Source organism: Drosophila rhopaloa, unplaced genomic scaffold (genome assembly GCF_018152115.1).
Source record: "Drosophila rhopaloa isolate 14029-0021.01 unplaced genomic scaffold, ASM1815211v1 contig_155, whole genome shotgun sequence".
In the NCBI taxonomy this organism is placed as follows: domain Eukaryota; kingdom Metazoa; phylum Arthropoda; class Insecta; order Diptera; family Drosophilidae; genus Drosophila; species Drosophila rhopaloa.
In genome coordinates, this window is record NW_025335034.1 from 7,089,226 (window position 1) to 7,109,952 (window position 20,727).

The following is a 20,727-nucleotide window of genomic DNA, read 5'->3' on the forward strand; positions in this document are numbered from 1 at the left end:
AGACTCGGATTAAGCTTTCCAAAACCCCACACCAAAGGTTATCTCTGCTCAAACTTCTCACCAAAAAGCTTGTCCTACCTATACCTAATGTTTAAAATCGCTATAGGTTAGTGTCCAATTGGGAACCTAATAATTCGGACTTGCCATGAATCGTTGGTTAAATCGCGTTGCCGTCGTAACAGGGGCCAGTGGTGGAATCGGAGCAGCCTGTTGCCGTGATCTGGTGGCCAAGGGTATGATAGTCGTGGGGTTAGCCAGGAGAGAGAAGGTTCTCCAGGAGATAAAATCCTCCCTGCCTGCCGATCAGTCTGTTCGTTTTCATACCCGTTCTTGTGATGTCAGCGACGAGCAGCAGGTCAAAGATGTCTTCGCTTGGATCGACCAAACTCTGGGTGGTGCCGATGTGCTAATCAATAATGCTGGAATAGTGCGGAATATCAACATCACGGATGAGGGAAACTCGAATGATGTGCGCGCCATTCTGGACGTCAATGTACTGGGAGTGACATGGTGCACCCGTGAGATATTTATATCGTTGCAACGCCGCAAGGTCAACGATGGTCATGTGGTGATCATCAATAGTGTGGTGGGTCACCAAGTACCCGCCGTGGAGAATTTTAGCCTCAACATGTATGCACCCTCAAAGCACGCGATCACAGCATTAACCGAGATCCTGCGCCAGGAGTTCAACAAAAAAGGGACCAAGACCAAGATTACGGTGAGACTATAAGCCTATAAAATGTGCATATATACTAATATCCCCCTGGTTCCCCTTTTAGAGCATCAGTCCTGGTGTGGTAGACACGGAAATCTTTGAAAACGGATCTTGGGAACATCCCAGTGGAATGCCTATGCTGCGATCGGCCGACGTGGCCGATGCAGTATCTTATTGCATTCAAACGCCGCCAAATGTTCAGATACATGAACTTATTATCAAGCCTGTGGGCGAACGCTTTTGAAGTGTCCATTTCGAAAGCAAGGTCCAGTATGAAGTTTTCGCAGAGCTAATAAACAAATCCATTGAACTATAGGTGCTGAGAAATTTCATAAGTAATCTATTAAGAGGCACTACATTTTAATCAATTCAATCTTGAGCAATCAAGACTAATAGCAACAATATATATAAAAAGAAAAATATATTGCTGTTATTATTGTTGCTATTAGTCTTGATTAGCCGACTAATTAAACTTTGAATCAACAATGTTTATATGTATTTTTAATAATATTACAAAGTAACCTTTAATTGGATTGGGGTGCCTTATTAACTGAAAAATTGAATTAAAGCTTGGTACCATAAGCTTTTGAGCTTCGCATATGCACACAGTGACAAACTTAATTGTTGGCAAATCAACTTTATGACTTCTTTTCAATATAATATGCATATATTATTAAAAATACAATTTTTTCAGATAAAATGACTATTTTACTATCCATTACAAAATTATTAATTTATCTTATATAAATCTATATGTACAAAATATCATATATATTAACAGCATAACTTGTTTGTGAAAAATGGGACATGATTAAGCAGATCTTCCGCACGCCAAATATATTTTATTATTGAAGTCTCTCTGTTAATATTGGAAGCTTAAAAGAAAATGAATATTTGTCTATTTTTTCAATATCACCAAAATTTAGTAAATACTGTTTATTTTCCAATTACTAAAAAAAAAATGTTTAACTTTTTGAACGCATTTGAAACCCAAGAACATCGTTAGTTATCGACAAAGTTATTCAGATACTTCAGACATTCAATTACTATCGATTGAAGTCAACAGCTAGTACTTTTATCGAACCCTCGGTCAACACGTTGTTCAACACTAGCCAGCAGTCGTAGTTCGTGTCGGGATTGTTTTTAGTTTTATATTTCTCAACTTTTAGACCGCTAATTGCCCAATTGGTCAATTCTTCCAAATTGCAATAAATTCTGTAGAGCCATATTTCACGGTTTTCAACGCCGTCGCGTTTCCTTGGACCCACAAAAGCTAATTGAATTACTCACGCACACAGACGCAACCAACCCATCGCCTGCGTCATAAGCTATTTTCGTCGATATATCCAAAAATCCAGAACATGGACCCCAAACAACAGAAGCCCGAGGAGGAGGTGGCCACCGCATCCACGCTGCTAGAGGATCAGCTGGACATGGACATGAAGCACTGCTTCGAGAACCTAATTGTTATCGACGTGGGTGCGAATTTGACCAACAAGAAGTATAGCCGTGACTTGGATTCCGTGGTTCAGAGAGCCAGAGACGCAGGTTTGCATTTTAAACACAAGAATTAATAATAAAACCCAGGCATCGTCTTTGATTTGGGGCAAGGCCACAAAAACACATCAGACAGACATAAGGTCAGGCGATAAGTGAACAACAAGTGTGCAGGCTAGGCATGTGTTTTGTTATACACTTTTAAAGAGTATTATGATTTTGTTGGAAATTTACAACGCATCAAAGCAGAAATCTCAGAAGCTTTTAAACTTAGTCTTTTTCTATTCCACCAGCTGTAAAACTATCAGCTATACAAATCGTAATGGTGGAATGCAATCTATTTAAGTTGGAGGTATTTTATATAATTCATTCCTTTTTTAAAAATTGAAAGACCTTATTCTATAGCTGTACAAGACAGTTACATAGTAACATAGAAATTAAGTTATTTTCGTTTAATAAGATTTTAGGGCACTTAAACTTTTGTTTTTAGAAGTTTGCAATTTTCTGTATGTGTAAGGTGGACTAATTTTCTCCCATCTCATCTTTTCAGGTGTTCAAAAACTCATGGTTCACGGCACTTCGGTCAAATCTAGCAAGGAAGCGCTGCGCCTCTCGCGCATCTATCCCGACATTATCTATTCGACTGCTGGCATTCATCCGCATGACTCCAAGTCTATCGTGGAGGAGCCGGCCACGTGGTTCGACCTGGAGCACATTGCCCAGGCACAAGAGTGCGTGGCCGTTGGGCCCTGCGGTTTGGACTACCAGCGGGACTTTTCCGAACCCGACGCCCAGAAGCAGATATTCGCCAAGCAGCTCCACCTGGCCATCCGGCTAAACAAACCTCTGCTAATCCATGAGCGGTCGGCTCAGCACGATCTTCTTGAAATACTTGACAAGTACGCGCCGTAGCTTTGCCTTACAAAGTTTCTAACCTGATTCGCTTGCAGATTCGAGAACATGCCGCCTGTGATTATAAGAGGTTTTATGGGAACCGCCGAAGAGGCGCTCAAGTACCTAGAGCGCAGGTTCTACATTAGCCTGACGGGCTACCTGTGCAAGGACAAATCTGATTCTGGCGTGCGCCGACTGCTAGAAGATGGCACTTTGCCGCTGGACAGACTACTGGTCGAGACGGATGCTCCTTTCATGTACCCGAATACAAGGGCTTCCAAGCTGCCGCAACATGTCAAAACTGGCATTACCGATCGCTCTTTGTTGTACTTACACAGGTGAGAGTGGTACTAATACCATAATCAGGACATTCTTTTAATGATCGTAAGTATCCCCCAGATATTGTACCTTCCAACGCAACGAGCCTTGCAGCCTGCCCGCCATTGTAGAGATGATTGCTGCATTCATGAAGAAAACTCCCGATGAGGTGGCTCTGGCCACCGCCTTTAATGCCCTTAAACTATTCGGATTGTCGTAGACAATAGAAGTGGAGCAACATGGAACTGAACGATAAAGTGTGCCAACCAGCAGCTTTAAAACCGTAACACTATAAATTGAACGAGCCTGAGATTCACGATAGACTCATACCTATGTGCCTTAACCACTAATCGAATTCAGGATGAAGCGCTCATCCTGATCCCCACACATACACACGCCCATAACTACGATCCCCATTGCATGCGAAAAGTACGTATACGTAATACCTATATAATCACCCCCCTGCCGTTAAGGTGCAAATTATCGATAGAAGTTTGCAGGGGCTAGCTGTAAGTTGTTGGAATTTCCCGAGCAATTGCTTTATTTACTCAAGCACCACTGAGAAACGGTGCCAAGGTGGTGCCAAGTGGACGCCGACTCCGGATTTGTACTAGGTCGGCGCTTCACGCCTCGAAGCGCGCGCTTCGAACTCGCTTCCGAAGATATAGATGTTAAGTGCTGCAGCTTGTCTTTTGTTTGTTTTTTCTGTATTTAGGCTAGAATCATTATTTTTAGTTCGTGTCTTGTTAGCCTGTAGTCATATTTTTGTATATATTTATTCTTGTTGCGACGATGACGATGATGATTATGGGAAACGTAATGTGATCATTTTAAGAGCTAAATATTTATATGATATTGAACATACAAACGCGTTATCTAGGCTATGAAACATATTGAATACCGTGCGCCTATACATACTATATTTTGTTATATTTATATATACAAAACCATTGTACTGAACTGATCGACCCGCGGAGGTTGCATAAAATCCGCTTTGTGCCCATTGTCCGCACACAGACACACTATTTTCCATTTCAATAAAGCGAATTTAAAACCCAAATGAACAAAGGCACTCTTTAAGACGTCATAACGTGTATTTTTGGTTCGTTAGCACACTTAAAAGCGCTGAATGTTGCTTAAGTCCTCAAACTGCTCCAACTGATGCAAATTGTCCCACCACAGCTTCAGGCGGTGCTGCAGGATCAGGGAGAACCAGGGTGTCAGCGGGGCACTGAACTTGGCCACCGCCTCGTCGATCTTGTCGCGTCGAAGGTAACGCACCTCGCTGACCTCGTTGCTGTTTGGCCTAAGGGTTACGTCCTTCTGCAGGAACAGGATGTAGTCGATCTCGTGCTCGCCCCACACTCCATCGCCTGTGTCCGCATAGTGAATGCGGGTCAGGTAACGAAAGTCCTGTGGCTGCAGCTCCTCTGTGGGAATACCCAGTTCATAGTTAAGGCGTCTCTGGGCGGCCAATCGGATCCCCAGGGCGTTGCTCTCCTCGCGCTCCTGATCGATTTCATGGAGAGGATGGCTGCAGCAAGCGTTGGTATAGGTGTTCGGGAAAGTAATCTGCGAATATTATCTTATAATATACTATATAACGAGTGAATATCTCTGTGATTTCACTTTATGAGATGAACGCTTTTGAACCAGCATCTCGCCCTTTGCGTTGAAAAGGAAAACACTGAAGGCGCGATGTAGTCTCACATCTCCTGACTTTGGGTGCACCCGGTGACAATCGGCCTTGGAGGCTGCCCCAATGGCCTGGTCGTTGGCGTCCACCAGGATGCACTGCTCCTTGAGGGCGTGTGCCTGGAGGGGATCGTGCACGGATTCCGTGGGCACCTCGCGCTGCTGCTGCTGGCCCACCACCGTGGTGGAGCAAGGGCGCAGCCGAGACATCCGGGGCAGCAGGAGATTCAAGCGAGAAGCAAACATTTTTGGTATATGACTAGTTTCGAGTGCGGCCAAAACAAATACGATAGGAATGTGAAACTTCGTATTACAGCGCGGCAGTGCTGCCAACCCCCATTTTTTTGCCTCGCGCACTTTCCAGCACTGCGCCCCAATCAGCTGTTCCTCAGATGCGGTAGCCCTAGCTCTAGTGATACACAATTTGCTCATAATCAGTTTTTCGCTTCCGTCGTCGAACGAAAAAATTGTAAATAGCCAAGCAGCAGACTGAGAAAAACCACGGAAAATGGTGAGTAGATAGTCAGCTCAAAATGAAGATCCCATTATGACCCTCTATTCGTCCAGATACGCTTCATACTCATACAAAACCGAGCTGGTAAAACTCGCCTTGCCAAGTGGTACATGAACTTTGACGATGACGAGAAGCAGAAACTGATTGAGGAGGTGCATGCCGTAGTCACAGTGCGCGATGCCAAGCACACTAATTTTGTGGAGGTGGGATCGAGTCTATATGTCCTATTGGAAACGCCATTTAACCTACTGCCCTTTCCAGTTTCGGAATTTCAAGATCGTGTACCGACGCTATGCGGGCCTCTATTTCTGCATCTGCGTGGACGTGAACGACAACAATCTGTGCTATCTGGAAGCCATTCACAACTTCGTGGAGGTGCTGAACGAATACTTCCATAACGTGTGCGAGCTCGACCTGGTATTCAACTTTTATAAAGTGTACAGCGTGGTGGACGAGATGTTTCTGGCGGGCGAGATCCGGGAAACCTCGCAGACGAAGGTGCTCAAGCAGCTGCTCACGCTGAATTCGCTGGAGTAGATCCACCGGATAGGATCGCCAGATGCATTCCCCCAGGCGTTATACCCGCTTATCGAATCTTCTTTCATATATTATTACGCGTATTATTATTATTATCTGTAATGTGTTCTCTATGCAAGCACTCAAATGTTAAAAGCCGTGTTTAGAAACAAATGATGTACCATAAGAGATTGTAAAAGCTAGATGTTTGTTTAATTGGGGGTGTTGGGGTCAGAAGGCGATTTTTTTTTATTGGTTCCGCCCACTCTCATCCGATTGCAAGTGCTTGTGCAGCCCTGGTCGAAAGAAGGCCACGCGCACTTTCCAACACTGCCGCTAATGCCACTTCGTCATTTTTTCAGTCGCCATTGTTCTCTCTCGACCCTCGAATTTGTGGAAATAAACGTATTTCCCTTTTAAATTCGCTGCAATAAATACTATAGCGAACTGTAAAACACAACACAACTGAGTGCGTGTCGATTTCAAGTAATTCGGAGCACGCAAGTCGAGTGAAAACGGTCAAAACACCAGCCAGTCCAGGGCCAGAAATCGAATATTTGTTCGTGGCAAATATATAATCTTGTGAAAAAGCCAGAAAATGTCATCTGTGAATCCGGAATAGTAAGTCGTCACATGCATCAACTGCGCATAATTAGGATTGGGAACACTGACTGGTTTTCCATGGAAACATTTTCTGCCTGGCCTTCGATAATAGTTTCTTTTATTTTTTCTGCGACGTCATTTCTGCTACGTTTCATTCCCATTCATCATCGAGTAGCCCCACTCCCTTTTCGCGTTCGTTGGCAACTCCAAAAACAGACGATTCGCTAAAAAACAAAAAACAATCACAACCGCCCTAAACCAGAATCAAAAGTTTATGTTATAGCGAAAATTTGAATGAAAAATGCATACACACGAGTGAGGAGCGATAGAAAACTCTGTTACCCAGCAAAAACCGCGATAATTGTTGCTCTCGGACTCGAATCGGTCGTATATATAGCCAGGTCCCAGTAGACGAGACAAATCGCTGGGCTGGCGGATGAGTCACCTGCGTGGAGAACGTTTCCCACCCCCAGCGTAACGCTACGTAATCAAAAGCCATTCTAGTTCCATTTAATTGCTTTCCTTCACTTTAAGGCAATTAAAGCTCCGATCTTGATTCGCATAATCCTGGAAGTCTTCTATATGTATACATAGGTTATTGTAACATTATCACATATCACCCAAAAATTGGGGGTTGATGTTCGAGCTAACACGATAAGATAAAGCCTCGCGCAAACCGGTTTTATGCTTATTCGGAGGCTAAACGGACTAAACTACGCCCTCTATGAACCATCCAGGCATTTGTGTAATAATCACAAATAAGTTTACTCAAAGTTCCTCAATGAAATCCATTCCTTTCAAGATTATTGTATATTCTTGAACTTTGTATCTTGTATACCTCCGTCACATATATAATTATACATTTTATTTTAAATATGTGGTTTTTTAGATATGAATTTTGTTGAATATCTCTTAAATAAATGGAAATTTTAAGACTAAATATTGCGTGAATACAAAAATACATTCCTTTTTCCACAGCGACTATCTCTTTAAACTGCTGCTCATTGGCGACTCGGGCGTTGGAAAGTCCTGTCTTCTTTTGCGATTTGCCGATGACACATATACAGAGAGCTATATCAGCACAATCGGAGTGGATTTCGTAAGTTGTCTGAAAAGTTGTGAAACGCCTTAATGTCAGACTTATAAAACCTCTATTTTCCAGAAAATCAGGACCATAGAACTCGACGGAAAGACCATTAAACTGCAAATCGTAAGCATTAAAAAAGGTGGAGGCAATCAAGACCTGGACTGATTTGACTTTTTACAGTGGGATACTGCTGGCCAAGAGCGCTTCCGCACCATCACGTCGTCATATTACAGGGGTGCCCATGGTATCATCGTCGTATACGATTGTACGGACCAGGAGTCATTCAACAATGTAAAGCAGTGGCTGGAGGAGATCGAGCGGTACGCCTGCGAGAATGTCAACAAGTTGCTGGTGGGCAACAAGAGCGACTTGACCACCAAAAAGGTCGTCGATCACACCACAGCTGCGGTGAGTATAGAGCTAGATTGGGATATTCTAACTGTACTGATCTAAACCTTTGTTTTCTACCCTGCAGGAGTACGCCGCCCAGTTAGGCATTCCATTCCTTGAAACTTCGGCCAAGAGTGCCACTAACGTGGAGCAAGCCTTCATGACGATGGCGGCCGAGATCAAGAATCGCGTTGGGCCGCCGTCCAGCGCCACCGACAACGCTAGCAAAGTTAAAATTGATCAAGGACGTCCAGTGGAAAACACCAAATCCGGTTGCTGCTGAATAACTCTGATTGTGAATCATTATTTTATTATACAATTAAACAAAATTTAAATATAATAAATTAAAACGGAAACCACACAATAATAACAAAACAGAAGAGAAAACGATGGCGAACCCCTTAAAATCGTAATAAAAAAACTAATTCTGTAATAACAATAATGATGAGGATTGACGAGTAGTGCGTTTGTATGATCCTAACCGTGATCCAATTCGATACACACTTTAAGCAAATATATATTAGGTATGTAGCCAACCAGATCCAGACTTCAGACATCCCCACACACACAACATGGACATTGATCCCGATACTAACCGTCTTTCTGATTTCAGCAGTTCTGTTCATAAGTAGTGCAAAGCAAGCAAATTCGGTGTAGCAATTAACTTAATAAACTCTAACCTACAGTAAGAATTTACCTATCACAGCAGCGCGAAACGATACCGAAACCAATATGTACTGTTAAACTACACATTAATTGAGCGGAGGCGACGGCAAGAACAATTATACTTGTACTGTGTCAGCTACTACTTACCACTATGTATACATATGTATGTGTTTAAATACAATTTTCTAAACATATTATCTCTAGCGAACGTGCTCGCCACTTGTCTCTGTCATATTGAAATTTTATGTAAATCGAAAGGAACCCAAAACCGAACGAACATTTTTAGAATTAAAATCGAGCGATTGTGTGTTTGTATTTCGTGTGACGCAAGGGATTTGTTTAGGCACATAATTAGTGTAATAATGACGAAATAGCGATGAAGTTTAATAAAAATGATTGCGTGAGCGTATTTAAATTGAAAGGTTTGGGATCAAGGACACAAGTATACACATTAGTTTTGGTTTTCATTGTCGCCGAGTTTGAATCTTAATTTCGCTTAAGTCTAATAAAATCAATCTGTACCGAAGCCTATTAACGATTTGTTTTATTTCTCGATTTTGGACAGAGTTCAAAGGCTAATAAAAGTCGGAACGAGTCCGAACACAGTTTTGGCATACACAGTAAAGTAGGGTGAGTCGATTTCTGCGGAAACCCGATTGGAACCCTAATTACGCTTCTGGTAAAGCTTTTTTAGCTGTATTAAAGATGGGAATACCAAAATTAAGTCACTTCAACTAAAATTGTAGAACTAGTTAAATTAGTAAAAACAATAAAACAAATTTTGGTTGCTTAGTTCACCGTGCAATACCGCAGAAGCCTCGAATATATTCTCCACAACATACCTAGGTATCATAAAAATGTTTTAATTGAATTTCACGCTATGGAGTTTTCTAAACAAATTTAGTATTAGTGTTAGGACCGTCATAAAATGTTTATACATATGTTTAAAAACAATGAAGTTGTTTCGATTTTGAAAACTTGTAGCTTGAAAAATACAAAGAATATCATTTCTTAAGGCGTTAACTACTCGCACTTTCAAAACTCATATACAATTTTGTAACGAGAAATGATTATATTTTTTTGTAAACAAACAACATTTTCTACAATTTTCTCATTCGACCCGATTCATTAACCTTTTTTCGCATCTATATACAAAATCCAAAACTTAGAATATCTGCCAGCGGGTCCAACACTTCACATTTTCATAATTTTCACTTTAGTACTTTAAACTCCATTCCTCCTAAGCCAATTTCAATTTTCATTTCTGCGGTTATATACATATATAAAATCGTAATCGTAAACTAATTCTGTAATAATGAGGAATGACGATGATGAGGAATGACGAATAGAGCGTTTGTATGATGCTAAACGTGATAGGGAACATTTTCTTGTTTGTGTTTTACCAATAAACTATAACCTCTAAAAGTATATAAAAAGATTTGAAAATAATAATAGTAACAGCATTAGGTAGGCCGGCTTTATCTAAATCCGGAAAAATGTCTAAACTTGCGAAGTACCGGGCACCCCGATAGATTTATATTTTTGTATATATGATATTTTTGCAAATCTATCTTCAGCCGGCAAACCTTAAGCTGTAATAAGATCTGTGTTTTTTTAATTGCGAAAAAGCGAATCGATTCAGTAAACGGCTTAACCCCCAAAATAAGGTAAGAGCAATAAAAATAACAAGGTATTTGTGTTCTTAATTTTAAAATTCTATTTTTAAACAAAGTAAATAAACTTTGATTTTAGTATATAGTGAGCAATGCAATTATAAAAAAATTCGTTAAATTTCAAATGGCATCTACAATTGTTTTTCAAAAATCATTTGTAAAAGATTTAAAAAAATTGTCTATTAGTTAAACGGTTAACACTTCGAAACTTAAGAAATTTTCCAAATTTATCTTTCTTCTTTTATTGGAACTGACTTAGACCTTTGGGAAACCAAATTTTTATTATTAAACTGTACACATACAGTGGACAACTTTAAGTATATAGATTTCATTTCTGTCACATTTTATGGGAGATTAATTTCTAATATGCCGAATGGGGTCTTACCAATTTTTGGTTGATACTGCCTTAATCCGTATTTAAATGCCTAATTTAAACATAATATACTAAAACGAAAGGGGATTTGCCTATATATGAATAATTGAAAATTAGTGTGGTTTCAAAAGTCTTACCTTTTTATCAACTTTGATTCTGTACAGGCATGAAGAAAATAATTACTTTCACCTACACTTTTTTTGCATTAATTTCTGACCATTAAAATATGTATACATACAAACGGGATCTATTCATTGGTTTCAAAAACATCTTCTCTAGCTTTTATTGACTTCTTCTGAGGTACTTCAGTCTTTACAACAAAATTTCTTCTAAATCTATGACTATTTGCTGTTGGAATTCAACTAAATACTTGAACGGTTGCTGGCAGTGATGGATTCGGAGGAAAGGTTTCAGATCTTGCTGGCTCGTCGCTCCTGCAGGCAGGCGGTGGTGACAGTGGCGGCCGTCGTCCCGATGATGGCGGCTCCCAGGATGCCCCGCTCGCGGTCGCTCAGCCCGGAAACGGACAAGCTGTTGCTGCGCCACGCGGACGAGGAGGTCGTGCGATCCGTGCCCGAGGAGGTGGATATGGAGTTGATCAGGAAGGTGGCCTCGCGCCGGAGGGTGCGGCGGGGATGACGGGTATTGGCTGATCCCGCCAAAGTGGCTCCCTCTTCCGCATCCTGTTCCCGACGTCTGGAGGTGTTGCGCCCACTTTCGCCCGTCGCCGGATGTTGCCTCTGGTGGTAATGGTGGCGATGATGGCGATGCGGACGTTGGCCCAGACAAGTGAGCAGCAGCCGCCAGAAGCCGCTGCGAAACTTGGACGACATCAGGTTGTACAGGATCGGGTTCATGGCCGAGTTTAGGTAGAGCATAAAGCGCGAGAAGTACAACAGGTTGTAGTAGCCGGCGATGCCCAGGCTCTGCACATCCTCCGCGCTAGCCAATATCACCCACAGGGTGAAGGCTCGAAAGGGCAGCAGACACACAAAGAAGCTGGACACGACGGCCACCAGCATGAAGATCACCTGCTTCCGGTGCTTCCTCATCCCGTTGCTCTGCTGGTGGCTGTTGCCCTTGGAGCTGGGCACCTGGGTGCTAGTGGAGCTAGTGGTCGGCTGTGGTTGCGGGGAGGTGGGCCGATGGAAGGCGTTGTTCGGGCGCAGAAGCTTGTAGGCAATTGCCGCGTACAAGAGGACCAAAATCCCGAAGGGCAGAAAGAAAAACACCGTGATGCTGCCCACAAAGTAGAAGATCGGCCAGAAACCATCGGCGGCAGTCGTGCAAACTGGGGCATCGGTTCCGTCCCCATAGGGCTCCACACTGAAGCTGGATATTGCGATGATGGGACTGCAAGAATCATATTTATCATTAGATTGAATCGAGTGTGTAGCTTTCAGTGGCTGCTGCTGTCTGCAAAGTTTTAACGTACTGCGAGCAGGAAACAAACAAATATTTAAAATCTACTCAACGGCTAACTACTGGAAAAGTTTCGAACCGAGGCACTCAACTTAATCACACTGCGGAAACGGAAACGGCAACGTCTGCTCATACTCATTATACTCGCAGGATGGTGTGGGTTCTATCTACTTTATAACTTTACAAAACGAAAGAAATCTACGTCATGGGGCTACGAAAACAATTTAAAAAGCTACGCGTACGGTACGAATACGTATATTTACAGGGGCGAGCATTTGTCCGATTTCCATAGAATTATATAAATTACACGGCTGCTCGCAAAATGATTAGAGATTCCAGCTGAATAGGGAAATGTTGGAAAAGACGATTCCTTTGACCCGTCACGAGTTGTCATAAAAAATGTATTTATGTACTCACAAACTCTTTGCTTTTCTTGTGTGTGCGTTGTGTGTTGCGTTGTATTTATAAGCAGAGTGTATCGTATATATAAGTATGTTCGTAAATATAAATATAAATATGAATATTTAGCTATGTTTGCGTAGGTGTGTGCATGGTGTATGTACAACTGTGTTTACATGTGAACATTGTGTGCATATTGAGCTAAGCTTTTTATTTGAGCTGCCGCCAAGTAGGCAACAGTTTTTTCGGACATCCGGTGATGGCCGTCCCTGTAATGGCAGCCATTTTGTAGGGCCCGCAACATGGCCGGCTTTCGGAAACTATTTCAATACACCTAAATCATGTTTATCCGCCGCCTTGATGGGGTACCCAATCGCATATTAAGCCATTTCCATGTCCCTCTCCTTCTCGAACGCCCGCCGCTTAATGGCTTACCCCCAATCCATATCACGGCTCCAAACTCTGACCAGTAGTGGTAGTTGTAGTGCTGTTTGGCTGTCGTTGCTGTTATTTATCTTTGGCACATTCATTCGAGTTTAATAGCCCGAAAAATTGATTGTTTTTCGTACGGAAATGTCCAAGGCGGCGGCCCAACTTCGATGCTCGGAGCTGTCAACGGTTGACTGAAATCGATTATGCCTGCCAAAGCGTTCAGGATGCGATTTGTGTTTGCCAGGATCAGCGTCATCGGCACATTCCAGCCAAGTGAAGCGAGTGGGTAAACGGGTTACAGTCGATTTTTCACACCCATCTCTCTTAGGGGGGATTTATTCCTATTCCTGCTATTCTAGGCAGCTTCTCCTGACCCCTTTCCCCTGTCAGGACTCCCCCCTCATTTAGTTCCTTCCCTTCCAATGCCTCTTCATCGAAACTTATTTGCGGCTTGTGGCGTAGTGCTTGCGGGTTCCTCAAAGCCGTAGGTCGGCTATCACTCACTCTCCTGGCCATTCCCTTTCCCAAAGTGGAGTGCTGCAGCATGGCCATGGCCTCCAGATCACTGCCACATGGCATCTGCATCTCAATTTTCAGGCGGGTGCGACTGATATCCTCGCTGCAGCGACGATTGGAACTCCGGGACAGGATACTGGAACTCGTAGCTGCCGTGGCATTCGAAGAGTTCGTATTCGTATTCGTGTTGGTGCCCAAGCCCAGCGACAAGGTGCCACTTCGTCCTCGAGAAGAGTTCACCCGCCTTTCCAGGGTAACCAACTCCAGCAGGAGTCTCCCAGCGTCCTGGCAAAGCCGCGCAAAACCCCTTCGAAACTTCGTTGACATCAGGTTATAAAGAATGGGATTCATGGCTGAATTGAGGTACAACATGATTCTACAGAAGTAGAGCAGGCTATAGTACCGCACCAATCCCAGGTCGTGAAGGGTTTGATCCGTGCTGAGGATGATCCACAGCGTGAGGACACGGAAGGGCAGTAGGCAGACGAAGAAGGACAGCACCACGGCGCCGAGCATCAGGACCACCTGCTTGCGCGCCTTTAGACTAAGTTCCGGCTTCGTGGGTCGGGCCCGCAGCATGGCGGCCCGATTGGAGACCAGGTTCCGGGCGATGATGCCGTACAACACCACCAGGGTCACGAACGGCACCACGAAGAACACGGAGATGGTCATCAGGAAGAAGGCGAGCGTCCAGTCGGTGATGGCCTGCGTGAGGCACACGGCCACCGATGATCCATCAATGTACTCGGCCAGCTTGTACTCGGCCACCCACAGAATGGGGCTGCTCGGAAAAATCGAAGATTAGGGAGAAAAAGCAAACAAGAAACGTAATCAGGTGGCGGGGTCACCGGGGAAGTGGATAATGGATAATGGATTCGGGTGGAATCGGGGAAAAGGCCTAGAGTGGCAGGAAAAAGAGAAGGATGGAAGGCAGGAGGAGTAACAGCAGTGGAAGACGATGAACCAATGACTATGAAGGACCAGTTAAACCAGTCTGGGATGAAGTTCAAGTCTCTAATGAACCGATTTGGCTTGGAACCGATTTTCATAACCTGTTGGCTTTAAGCGGTTTTTATACCCGTTACTCGTAGAGTAAAAGGGTATATTGTATTCGTGCAAAAGTATGTAACAGCTAGAAGGAAGCGTTTCCGACCCTATAAAGTATATATATTCTTGATCAGGGTCACTAGCCGAGTCGATATAGCCATGTCCGTCTGTCCGTCTGTCCGTCCGTATGAACGCTGAGATCTCGGAAACTATAAAAGCTAGAAGATTGGCATTTTGCATGCAGATTCTAGGAGTTCCTACGCAGCGCAAGTTTGTTTCAAAAAGGTGCCACGCCCCCTTTAACGCCCACAATCGCTTATATACGATTTTAAAAATTTAAATATTTCGGAAAAGTAAAAATTCAGTTTTATTGTGTTTATCAATACCTATCGAAATGTAGAAGAAATTTTTCAAATCGGACCATTCGTTAAAAAGTTATGCGTGATCAAAGTTTCTATCTCCATCTCCCTCGCACTCCCTTTACCTGAGTAACGGGTATCTGATAGTCGGGGCACCCGACTATAGCGTTCTCTCTTGTTATTCCTTGGAGTGTCAGCGAGATTATTTAACTCCGTAGTTTTTAAAGTTATAACTGTTAGAAACCAAATAAGTTTGTATTCATATTTAACAACAAGAAGGGATATTCGTGAGCCTTGACTATCGTGTTACTCTGTTTAATTTCGAAATTAATATTTGCTCATGTAATGCGTATACAAATAAATGAGTGAATTTGTATTTACACATTTAAACTGAAAACACTAATAACAAGAAAGGAAAGCTAACTTCGGGCGGAGCCGAAGTTAATATACCCTTGCAGAATACTCTGTAAATTATATTCTCCAAAATTATTTATATGATGCATTCTTAATACTCACAAAAAATCCGAACTTCCTAACTTTAAAAACAACAAAGTTATGGCATTTCCAATCATTCAGTTATATGGCAGCTATAGGATATAGTCGTCCGGTCCGTAAGAAATTTAATTGGCCAAATATAAAACCCATAGAAAATCCCAACTTTCTAACTTTACAAACACCAAAGTTATGGCATTTCCGATCAATCAGTTATATGGCAGCTATAGGATATAGTCGGCCGATCCCGTTCCGACATATATACTGCGTGCAAAGGAAAGAAGGGTGTGTGCAAAGTTTCAATTCGATAGCTTTAAAACTAAGAGACTAGTTTGCGTAGAAACAGACAGACGGACATGGCTATATCAACTCAGGAGGTGATCCTGATCAAGAATATATATACTTTATAGGGTCGGAGATGTCTCCTTCACTGCGTTGCACACTTTTGACCAAAATTATAATACACTCTGCAAGGGTATAAAAAATGCAAGCCAACAATATATAATTCTCAAAAAGCTACTACCAAATTCAATATTATTTAATAATTCTTAAAGCTTCCAATTATTACTTTCGAAAAGTTAGAAATATCAACAAAAAGTATTTTAGGACTTAAATTTGGTTTCCTAGACATACATTTGCCTTTGTCTGGTGTAAATATTTTCACAAAACAAAAAAAAGTTTAAGTGATGGTTGTTTGTTTTGTTGTAAGCCGAAACGCAGATTAAACCGTTCCCCTGCCCAAGTCCTCCCCGGCTAGACCGAAATACATGACAGTCAACAGGCGGTACAGTATTTTTTCTGAAGATGATCCGGGCGGTTTGGACGTGCGTCACCGATTTGCCCCGCCCCCAAGCCATAGCCGCGCCCTTCGGCGTCGGTTTGAATGTGTTTTAAAATGTTTGTCCGCTGCTGTTGGCCTGCGGCGTCTTGTGGAGCGTAATTAATGGGTCTCGGCCTGGAGGCGGGTGTCCTATGGACCTATTCCAGCGGAGACCCCACCACCCGGACCGCCGGGAAGCGTAACAGTCGGACGGAGGGGTCAGTGGCCGGCTCGACAATGTGCTGTTTATTTCATTGTTATGGACGCGGCAAGATTTGCAAAATTAAAAAGGGTCGTCGGTCGTCCTTGGTCGAAGTGTACAATAATAAAGTGTCAATGGAACGAAATCCATGATAGCGGACATCGGTGCTTATTAAAGATGACAGGGCGCTGATAACGGGGAGCTCAAACTCGCACAAAGGCCGTCCGGAACTTGAGGCGAAGGATGTCAATAGGAATGATGATGTGAGGGCAGGAAAAGCAGGAATGGAAATAGAATAGATAGGGACAGAGAGCGGCAACAGTCGCAGTTTAGCATGTAAATGGACACGCCGACGGCACACAAAAGGTCAAACACCAAGACCAGAAATTCCACAATATAATAGAAAATAAACAAAACGGAAAAAATGTGGAAAACCCAAAAACAAAACACAAATCATTAAAATGACGGCGATTGACACTTATAATTAATGAGCAAGGAACTGGATGCTTGACTGGCCAAAATGAATAAATGGAAATAAGCCATAAACTATATATTACCAGGATAATACCGTGTATATAAAGAACTACCAACACCAGAGAGCATGCAATGAAGCAACCGAACTAAGTACGCTTTCGAAATTATACGGTTAATGTCTAATTAAATTTAAGAAACAGTAGGAGCTGGGACAGGGGTTCACTGCACTGTCTCCGGATGGAACCGACCGCTTACCTCGTAAAGAGCGCAGCGATGCCCCAGGCCAAAACGCAGATGAGGATGGCCCGCCCCTTGGTGCAGACGTAGCCGGCCTTTAATGGCTCGCAGATTGCGTAATAGCGCTCGAACGAGATGGCCAAGATGGTCAGCACGCTGGCGTGGGCCACCGTCAGCTCCACGAACGGCACGGCCTTGCCTGGAGAAAGCAGTTAATTAGGCTGGGGAAAATAAACAGACCAGTGGCCACGGCCGAGGCCGTTGGTGGGCGGGAGCCACTCACACATCTCGTGCCCGAGTACCCAGGTCTCCGGACGGGTGTTGACCTCCACGAGAACGGTGGGCGTGCAGACGAGCAGCACCAGCAGGTCGGCAATGCTCAGGTTGGTGAGGAAGATGTTCGTGGAGTTGCGCATATCCTTCGTCTTCACAATTACGATGGGCACCTGCAACGCAGTGGTTTCAAAATGATTTGATAAATTTGACAGCTCTTCAGTCATTTAAGCAAGGCTTATCCGTCCCTCCATCTGGAGATATTCACTACAATTAAACTGCCAGTCGGACCTGAACCCACGTGGTAAGCTATTCTATGTAGAATGTGGAATCATTCAGATTTAAGGTAACATTCCCAAATCGGAAATTTGTTCTTGTGAGTTTCTCAGGGTTCTTTGTATTAGATTCAAAAAACCTAATTGTGTAAAAATTATTTACATTTATTCAATTGAATACAAGCCATAACATTTTTCATAAACCAATTCGTTAGCGTCTTTAATAAAAAATTTAACAACAAATTTAAGTTTACATTTTATGACTCAAACGCTTTAATAATTATTTTTTATAAGCAAAATTAGTTAAAAACGAAACTCGTCTTAATTACGAATTTCCAGCAAGCGATAAAAAGGAATAAGGTATTTATTATTGATTGTATATTTGTTAAACATAAATGTTCAAGAATTTAAGTAGATATTTTGCGTAACAGTTGTTGTCGAGCCCCAAATGCTTTACTTTTAAATTGCATTTTTTGCGACTACCAGACACCCAAAAACGAAAACGTTTGCTGAGAACTCAAGAGCGCAGAAGTAAAGTGAATTCCGGAGCAGGCCTTCTAGCGTCGTAGAAATACATGTGAATTTTAATGCCAATACCGCTATCTTTCTTTTGCCGCATCTGACTAAAACAGGCTCTATTGATTAATAATTTGTATCTTAAGCGGAAGTCCCGGGCTTGCGGTAATTCTGCTCGTATATCTGTTTATATTATTATTCCCGAATCTGAAAATTTCGGATAAAGATTCATGATTTTACACAGAACTCTACACAAAAATACACAGGTCAGACTTTTGCTTTATATTCTACCAAGAATATTTAAGAGTCAAGAGTAAAAACATTTTATTTATGTTAATAGTTTAAGTCCCATAAAAAATATTTTCTTCGCATAAAAAGGGTGAATCACCCTGTGCGCCCTGAAGGCAGTTTCCAAATGAATTAATTTCAATTACAAATGCTTTTGCCTACTTTTTTCAGGGAGGGGGCAAGAGGAGAACTCACCATCACATTTCCTACCACGCCCAGCAGCATAATGACTATGCAGAAGAACATTGCGGTTGTACGGATATACGACGGAATCTGTGGCAGCATCGGCTCAGCATCGGCATCGTCTTTGTATGTTGATGTTGCCGCTGCTGCTGCTGCTGTTGCTGCGCCTTCTGATGTTGCTGTAGCGGCTGATGTTGCTGCGGTGGAGTTGTCCCGGTGGTCAAATCCTGCGGCTGGAATACGATGAGTTGCGTGGTGTGGGCCATCGCCGCCACTAGCAGCGCCACGGGATATCCCAGCCTGCTGCGACGACGGGGTTGCTGTTGCGGTTGTTGTTGCTGCTGCGGGGAGTGCATCTTGAGCCTGGAGGAGGGCCTGAGGCAGGAGCAGAAGCAGGAGCAGGAGCAGAGGCCACAGGCAGATCCCCGGGCCTACGCCAGTGCTGGTCAGCCGTGGAAGCTGCCCAATCCTGGCCACAGCGACGCCGTGGCTGCCCCTCAGCGATGTCGGTGTCCTCGTCGTCCTGCGGTGCTCGGAGTGAGTGTCTCGCAATGGGAATCACAGGGACAACATCGTCGGGTCCCGTAGGATTCGGGGATGGGCTGCTGCCGCCACCGCCCGCTGTTCAATTAAGTGGGTTACGAGGAGCTGTCCAGCCCAAATCCGTTGTAATTGCCCGGCCTGCAAGTTTATGCTCACTCTTAAATACGCGCTAATGAAATTAAGTTGTCCAACGGCCTCTCGGGTACTATCCTATCGCCGGATCCAGCCGCATTAAACAAATCAATCAGTGGGGCTTTGCGGTTGTCGCCCGCGGCCTGAAGTGTCTGAAACGGCAATGGGATTAGCATTTAAGTGTCCTTCCCAGGATCAGGAAATAACCGGCCATTGACCAGGCCGGCTAACTAACGATAATGAATGAAAAGTTCATTAGGCGCTGTCATTTACATAACATTAGAGCATCCGCCCTCAGCCATAAACAAGCTCATCACGCGCCCCCGAGGCTCTTGACCAAAAGGCACTGGACCGAAGCCAACAGGACAGAGGCATGGGTCTTAGTTGCCGGCAGAGTGCATACCAACCTACTGCTCCGCTTAGCTTAGATTAACATATACAAGTTTAAGACAAAACCAATTATTGCCTTAGAATCACTTTTTGCTCCCTCATAAAATATATTTTAATAAGCGTTATCGATCCTGTCATTTTTGTTAGCACTAAGAAGATTTAATATACCTGATTAGATATTTTCTATTTATCTTAACAAAAAGACAAGCTACTAAGCACACGCGTAACTTAAATTTAAACGCTTCAGTTATATAATACAACGTAAACGGTGTTGATTCTACAAGTGTTTGTCACTTTATTGTAGTTCAACTGAGTTTGGGATAATAATAACCATCAGAACTGAACAATTTTTGTAAATGATTATGCTAGCCTCTGTGTTTTTATCTGCTGCTGCAGAGCCAATAATTATGATACATTAGGATTTTGTAAGCATAATTACCACTACACTTATGGTCTATATTCCATGGTCTATATTCCATAAGTGTAGTGTCAATTATGCTTACGAAATTCTAAAGAGATTAAGATTAAACAAGAAAGGAAAGCTAACTTCGGGCGGAGCCGAAGTTGATATACCCCTGCAGAATATTCTGTAAATTGCAATATTGGTTGGCCAAAAATAAAACCAATAAAAAATAGCAACTTCCTAACTTTAAAACACCAAAGTTATGGCATTTCCAATCGTTCAGTTATATGGCAGCTATAGGATATAGTTCGGTAGGTCGAATTGATTGGCCAAAAATAAAACCCATAGAAAATCCTAACTTCCTAACACCAAAGCTATGGCAT

General features: G+C 43.0%; 6 protein-coding genes across 7 annotated transcripts; 4 read left to right on the forward strand and 2 right to left on the reverse strand.

The window, feature by feature from the left end:
• Window positions 1-125: 125 nt before the first annotated feature.
• Window positions 126-1,203, forward strand: LOC108038248 (farnesol dehydrogenase). The gene is made up of 2 exons (XM_017114999.1): window positions 126-718; window positions 780-1,203. Exons 1-2 carry the CDS (start codon window positions 146-148, stop codon window positions 957-959), a joined length of 753 nt encoding a protein of 250 aa, XP_016970488.1. The 5' UTR covers window positions 126-145; the 3' UTR covers window positions 960-1,203.
• A 602-nt stretch (window positions 1,204-1,805) lies between these two features.
• Window positions 1,806-4,484, forward strand: LOC108038249 (3'-5' ssDNA/RNA exonuclease TatD). Its single transcript, XM_017115001.2, has 4 exons — window positions 1,806-2,263; window positions 2,763-3,111; window positions 3,163-3,444; window positions 3,506-4,484. Exons 1-4 carry the CDS (start codon window positions 2,077-2,079, stop codon window positions 3,642-3,644), a joined length of 957 nt encoding a protein of 318 aa, XP_016970490.1. The 5' UTR covers window positions 1,806-2,076; the 3' UTR covers window positions 3,645-4,484.
• Window positions 4,485-4,499: 15 nt separating this feature from the next.
• On the reverse strand, window positions 4,500-5,475 carry LOC108038250 (isopentenyl-diphosphate Delta-isomerase 1). Its single transcript, XM_017115002.2, has 2 exons — window positions 5,054-5,475; window positions 4,500-4,996 (listed from the first exon to the last, which is right to left on the reverse strand). The coding sequence occupies exons 1-2, from the start codon at window positions 5,363-5,365 to the stop codon at window positions 4,541-4,543; spliced, it is 768 nt and encodes a 255-aa protein (XP_016970491.1). The 5' UTR covers window positions 5,366-5,475; the 3' UTR covers window positions 4,500-4,540.
• Window positions 5,476-5,498: 23 nt separating this feature from the next.
• On the forward strand, window positions 5,499-6,352 carry LOC108038252 (AP-2 complex subunit sigma). Its single transcript, XM_017115004.2, has 3 exons — window positions 5,499-5,630; window positions 5,687-5,836; window positions 5,895-6,352. Exons 1-3 carry the CDS (start codon window positions 5,628-5,630, stop codon window positions 6,168-6,170), a joined length of 429 nt encoding a protein of 142 aa, XP_016970493.1. The 5' UTR covers window positions 5,499-5,627; the 3' UTR covers window positions 6,171-6,352.
• Window positions 6,353-6,473: 121 nt separating this feature from the next.
• LOC108038251 (ras-related protein Rab-1A) lies at window positions 6,474-9,426 on the forward strand. Its single transcript, XM_017115003.2, has 5 exons — window positions 6,474-6,770; window positions 7,731-7,851; window positions 7,915-7,962; window positions 8,020-8,247; window positions 8,315-9,426. The coding sequence occupies exons 1-5, from the start codon at window positions 6,748-6,750 to the stop codon at window positions 8,510-8,512; spliced, it is 618 nt and encodes a 205-aa protein (XP_016970492.1). The 5' UTR covers window positions 6,474-6,747; the 3' UTR covers window positions 8,513-9,426.
• A 1,862-nt stretch (window positions 9,427-11,288) lies between these two features.
• On the reverse strand, window positions 11,289-19,418 carry LOC108038253 (growth hormone secretagogue receptor type 1). 2 transcript variants are annotated; one of them, XM_017115005.2, is made up of 4 exons: window positions 18,889-19,076; window positions 17,625-17,787; window positions 17,360-17,540; window positions 11,289-12,294 (listed from the first exon to the last, which is right to left on the reverse strand). In XM_017115005.2, the coding sequence occupies exons 1-4, from the start codon at window positions 18,976-18,978 to the stop codon at window positions 11,352-11,354; spliced, it is 1,377 nt and encodes a 458-aa protein (XP_016970494.1). In that variant the 5' UTR covers window positions 18,979-19,076; the 3' UTR covers window positions 11,289-11,351. The 2 variants fall into 2 exon arrangements, with proteins under 2 accessions (XP_016970494.1, XP_016970495.1); XM_017115006.2 differs by having other exon boundaries at window positions 12,207-14,491; window positions 18,889-19,418.
• Window positions 19,419-20,727: the final 1,309 nt, after the last annotated feature.